A 6,160-nucleotide genomic window follows, 5' to 3' on the forward strand; every position below is an offset into this window, starting at 1 on the left:
GACAGGCATCTTTACCTTTCTCGATTTCTGTTTTCTCACCTGTGAAATTAGAACTTGGTCTAGATCATCTCTAAGCTCACCTTGGATTGGAAAATCCTCTGCTTATCTGATGAACAAAAGACTCTATTTTAGAACCAAAGAGTTATTCTGAAAGCAAATCTTTTTCTTTGTTACAAGCAGGAGGGATGGGGAGGGGGGAAAGAAATTGTGATTCTTTTCTTCATCTTTGTCATTCCAAATTATTTGTTTTCTAAGTTCATTTCTTTTTCTGAATGTGCAGAGCCTCATCATTACCGGTGTAGAAGAGGCGACACTGAGAAGTGGATGACATCGTCTCTCATCTCTCCAACTCAGCCTTCAGCATCCCTTGGTGGTGACCTCCTGATATCTAACACCTTTGGCTACTTACTTGCTTACGACACTGTCTCTCCAGTAGCAGAGTAAAATTACTGACTACCTGCTGGTCCCCAGTGTTAGTACTCACATCTATTTAGCCTACCTGCTTCAAAAAAGTACAATGGAGAAAACCAGAGAATCCTCACCAGCCCTGCAGGGCGGAGAATCTGACTCTGGAGCCAACCTTTGGGCAGAGAATATGATTCTAGGGCCACCAATGCAGCCCCTGACTGAGGGTAATACTACTCTAAGAAGTCAGGTCATGCCCAGCCTGGCCACCCCAATGATGCCTATACCATTCTCACCTGAGCATCTCAGCAAGTTTCATGTTAATCCTGCCAGTCTCTCAGGGTTTCTTGCTCAGGCAACAGCCTACTTCACGGCTCTCAAGAATTCCAATACTGCTGATAATGCCCAGGTCATGTCCTTTTTGGAGTACATATCTCGGCAGATGGAAAGATATGGGACCCTACCTGGATCTGAGCAGAATACTTTGATGAAACAATACGAGAAATTTCTTTTTGAGGTCCAACAGTCATTTGGCGAGTCCACAAAGCAAGAAGCGAAGCCGCTGGTGAATGCTCATGCTGGCAAAAGGAACACCACCTCTCATCACGATGCTACCACCTTCCAGCTCCTTCCTCAAAACTCCAACTCAAATGAAATCATCGTGAGTGACCAGCTCCAAGAGGGAATGGCTAAACCTATCCACGGTGAGGTGAGTGGAGCTGATATGATGGAAAACCTCCCAGATCTGATCGTTCAGTGCATTCAGTTGGATAGGAAACATGATGACAAACCAGAGCTACTACAACCACAAGCTCAGCTTCCAATCCACCATCAATACGTCCCCAGTTTGACAGGTCCACCAGCCAAAGAAGAGCCTATACAACTGCGGGGAGGCCAGCTGCCTCTCACACCAGCCAAGCGAGCCCGCCAGCAAGAAACCGAGTTGTGCCTCTACTGCAGCCAGCCTGGCCACTTCACAGCAGATTGCCTCGCCAAACGTTCTCGAGCCTTAACAAGGACAAACAACTCAACCCACCAGTAACAAAAGCCCGGGAAGATCATTGTTCAAATCTTGATCCCTCTCACCTCCAGCCTTACTTACTGATATTCTGCACTCACTTTCAAAATACAGGTGGGGAACTGCAATGCCACTAAGGTGTTTCTGAGAGCTGAAGCAACCGGACCGTGTGCAATGGAAACTGGCTCGTCAACACCAAACCGCAACCTACAAAATGCTAAAAACATTCCAGAGGCATGTTCTACAGCTGGGACTGATCCTTCAAGAGTACGGGGAAGCTTACAGGCAAAATGCTGTCCAGTCTGAGCTGATGGAAACAAGCGTGAAAGTGCCCTAGGAATTCCATCACTACCAATAGGTGGAATTGCTTCAGGTGCTCGGCCGAAGTCTTGTCTCTCCTTTGCCGAGGGTCGGGCAGAAATCCTTCACTCTAACCCTCATTGTTCTATATCCTAGTTCTGTGTTGATTTGGGGACCCCTGAGTGAAGTCCCAAACTACCCTTCCCATATCTGCCAAGTCATTCTTCATAAGGATAGGTTCTTCCCCCCCCCCATAACCAGTTCATTTTAATTCAACCCCCCTGGAAGCAGGAGTGGCATCCACTTCCTAAACAACATGCCTCTGGAAACTTTATGAACTTTGGTAAGTGTCAATAGCTGTAAAGGGGCTTCGGGCCTTTTCTTCATAGAGTTGCTGAGTCATGCTTGACTTGAAGGCAATCAACAACAACAACAACTTAATATTTGCATTTCCATTCCAGCTAAACTTACTCAGAATCTGCAGCTTAGCAAGAGCTCCAGGGGGGTCAGAAATACAGATTCTAAATCTATACCCCTCGGGTGGCAGTGGAAATGTTCAGCAAGGAGACAAACCAGAATGAACTGGTTTGACATCCTGCTTGTAATCCTGTCTTCTGATTGAGGTTCAATTTCAACCCAAACTAACCTTCCTAGAACAGAGCTCTGCCACCTTTCCTCATAGCTATGTGCTTTGCTGTCATCTAAGACTCTTGCTTGTTTAACACCTTGTACCCTTGGCTATCAAAAAACTGGATTGGATAAGAGTTTACTGTGGCTGTTTCTCCCACTCTGTTTAGAATGGTTGGTCCCCTTCCTTAAAGAACAATGTACCTTTAAGCAAAGTACATTCCTTTAGCCAAGCCTTATCAAGCCCAACTTTCTCTCGTCTCCAACAGCCCTTTTTTTGCGTGTGTCTCATAACCAAGTTAAGATGGGCGAGGGTAGTGATTTCTGACAAATATTTAGTGAGACATAAATAAAGTTTCTTATCATAACTATTATTTCCACAATGTATCCTTGCTGCCTTGCACAAAGAATCTGGCCCTTCAGGCCTCAGTGTGGTCACCAACTAGGATCACTACCCATAACTGTAGGCTTCTATTCTAATGGACCAAAAATGTTGTTGTTATGTATCATTGAGTTCAAACCAACTGATAGCTGACCTTCCAGTGGGTTTTCAGAGGCAGTAAATCACATGAGAGGACATTGCCCATCTTTCTCCCAAGGAGCAGCTGGTGGATTCAAACCATGTACCTTTGAGTTGGGAGCAAAATCTTTACCAAAAGCCACTAGAGCTCCCTTTAAAAAACAAAGATCAAAGAGCAACTGAAAATTTGTTGGCCATCTCATCTGGAAAATCCTAGGACACATATATTAGTGCCATGTGTATACAAAATGCCAGAAAGGGCGAGTTTGATCACTAAAAATCAATATGTATTGATTGCTAATACTTCTGAACAAAATAGTGCTGCTCTAGGAAGTAACAGCTCCCTAAAATGTGAAAAGCACATCCAGTGAGTATCCATGTGAGTATCCGTGTTTACCAGCTATTAGCAGTCCTGATTTGCCTATTTCTTGGTGTTGATATATACTCTCATCATGGATATTCAAAAGTAGTCAAGTAATCTTCAGTCCCTCACAACCATCAAGGCCTCTTAGAATATGAAGCACCACTGTTTTTGGTCTTGGTTCCCGGAAAAATTGTGCTACCAGTGACACTAATTAAATCTAGCTAGAACCTTATTTCTCGAGTCCTGTAGCATCAACAAACAAATATTTTCACCCATGAGTGCCTCATTGACCACTGTGCCAACCCTGATTTGCATTTACAAGGGTTCTTGTTTGTAACAATTTGCTATACATCCACCTTACTCCATATGCTCCCACCACAGGGAAACCTGCCTGCTCGTATCCCAATTGTGCCGAGGACCCCACAACTGCAATATTTGGATCGTGTGATTTTTGTGAGTGAGTCGGAAATTATCTAGAGGAAATCTAATATATAATTACCTAGTCTATGGAAATGGCTGATTGAATTGTCTTCAGTCACATGTGTTATAGTCCTGGAATGGTAACAGAAAAATTATCAGTTGCTTGATTACTAATAATTTCTTGTCCTAGAGCCACAATTTATCGGTGTGGACTTTCTCACAAAGATGGTAAACTTTTTCCTGCTTCAATCCCACTATAGTAACATTAACTTCTTTCCCAAGAGATTTTCAGGCTTCAGAGCCTCTTAATAGAAGCAATCCCCTGACTATGAATTTCAGTTTACCTCCCTCTTGTACAGGTCCCTTGTTAAGGTATTTCTAATCAAGGACCTCTTGTACTCCATGTGATAAAATCCAACAGCTAGACTAAGCATACGAATAGGATGCTGGCATAATCCTTTCCTGGCTTCTGGTTTATTACTTCTTTACAACGAGCAACCACTTTAATTACTGCTCCAAAACTTTGTTGTAGTGACACCATCTACATCATCTAGAGTGAAATCATTATACAGCATAAAAAGTATTACAATGGTATGTTCTCAGAATGCAGGCAAAGAGGATACTCTGAGAGACATACTAACTAAAATCCATTTAACGACAAAAAACTTAGATGACCTGCAAATGTAATCAAGGTTGTTGTTTTAGGAATGAAGAACTGCTACATTGTTGATCGCATTTAGCAAGGAAGAATCAAACAGTGTTTATGATGGGTCTTAAAAAAGGAAATGTTAACAAGGGAATGGTTTATATGGAGTCTAAAATAGGAGCAATTAAAGCGCTATAGGATAGCATTACTGTTTCTAGAATTAGAGAAGATATTTTTGACCAGCCGACTGTGTCAGGTCCAACTCTAGCAATAGGATGGAGACATTAGACAATCACAATTTGTGTAATTAGACATGAAGATTTTCACCTACAGCTTCTGCTCTGAATCTCTTATTTACAAGTAATCTGATAATAATTCATTTCCCTTATAAACTTGGGGTTTTTTAACATTGAAAATAGGGGGCGGGGGGTTGGTGGTTTGTTTTTTTAAGACTTCAGCTTTTTTTTTTTTTAACATGTTACAAAGGAGTTTAGTCAAAAACAGAGCAAATCCCATGTCATCATCAGACTCTTCAGATTTTTCTCTCCTCGCTTCCAGTTTCTTCTCAGCTGGAGCAGCGGCAGTGGAGGAGGTGGGTCCTCCAGCCAGTGCAGCCCCCGCCTCTGGGGCCGGTCCACCAGCACCCCCATTACAGATGAGGCTCCCAATGTTGATATTAGCCAGCACCTTTGCAAACACACCATAGTTCAGAAAGGTTGCTTTGATGAGGGCATTGATCTTATCCTCCTTGACAGGACATTGTTGTGTAAAATGAGGTCCTAGTAGATGCAGGCCAGCTCAGAGACTGAGGCCATGATGTGGTGGTGCCAGGATGACGGCGGGGTGGGGGGTGCTAATCCCCGGATGAAGTAAAGGCATGCGGCATTAGCTTCCTCAGAAGAACCAAGCACTTTAGCAGCAACTGAGGAAAGGGGCTTAACATCGGAAAAGTTTTAATTTTTTTTTTCATTGTTGCACATTTTCTTCCATCTCTCCCAGCCCTTCCCGCGATGCACCCCTGGTTCCAGATTGAGGTCATACATATAATGCCTAATCATATATTCCTTTCACTTCTTTCTCTCTTCTTATGCAGTGTTCATTATCTAATACACTCTTTTCCCCTTATAAATTTTGTTATGTGCGAAGAATTTGCTAAACCAGCTGATAAAGAGTGTTCTAGCCAGTTTGGCAGTTAATTATTGCTACAAATGAATAAATTGGTGTTTGGCTTATCCATGAGTTGTGTGTGAGTTGTAATCGTGTCACCCCTTATGATTCTGATCACCTGTTACCACAATGAAAAAAATGGGATTCTGACCGTGTAAATTCAGAACAGTACAAACCCTAGTGAATCCACTGAAGAGCTGTCAAAAGCAGTCTCTTTTTTGTACCACCTAACAATCTGGCCATCAGAATATATTCTCATAGAGGAAGACATAATATGTAACTAGATCAAAGCCCCTGGAAAGCACAGTTAAAGAAATGTGTATGTTTGGCTTCACCTCCACCACCTCCACTCTATCTGGCTAACTTGGCTACAGCAGAGGACAAAGTGGCCTTGTTTTCCCCTCTATTCACGATGATAAAACAGGTATCACAACTTCTGGGTTCTGGGAGAATCTGTTCCCTAGGCAACACCATCTTGCCTATGACAATAGCCATCTCTGAAGCCAAATTGAGTATTAGGATGTAGAAAATATCTACCAGAGTCTTGGGGAAATATAACACTTCATGCTTTTAGGGTCACTCTGGGAGTATATGACATATCTTAAGAGTACCCACCTTTGTATCCATGTTTCCCCACTTCCTCTAAAACTCTAGACTTCACTTGGCCAAGAGAATAGAAGAAAATTTTCCAGT

The 6,160-nt window shown here is 42.7% G+C and overlaps 1 protein-coding gene and 1 pseudogene across 1 annotated transcript; one reads left to right on the top strand and one right to left on the bottom strand.

Annotated features, from left to right (window-relative positions):
• The first annotated feature begins 517 nt into the window (after nt 1–517).
• Nucleotides 518–1,447, top strand: ZCCHC16 (zinc finger, CCHC domain containing 16). Its single transcript, XM_006889959.1, has one exon. It carries the CDS (start codon nt 518–520, stop codon nt 1,445–1,447), a length of 930 nt encoding a protein of 309 aa, XP_006890021.1.
• A 56-nt stretch (nt 1,448–1,503) lies between these two features.
• On the bottom strand, nt 1,504–5,115 carry LOC102869339 (annotated as a pseudogene).
• Nucleotides 5,116–6,160: the final 1,045 nt, after the last annotated feature.

Source organism: Elephantulus edwardii, unplaced genomic scaffold, assembly GCF_000299155.1.
Source record: "Elephantulus edwardii isolate Elephantulus edwardi_28Jun2011 unplaced genomic scaffold, EleEdw1.0 scaffold00083, whole genome shotgun sequence".
Classification (NCBI taxonomy): Eukaryota; Metazoa; Chordata; class Mammalia; order Macroscelidea; family Macroscelididae; genus Elephantulus; species Elephantulus edwardii.

Excerpts from the sequence above, each read along its gene's own strand:
- ZCCHC16 (XM_006889959.1), top strand. The coding sequence starts at position 518 with ATGGAGAAAACCAGAGAATCCTCACCAGCCCTGCAGGGCGGAGAATCT.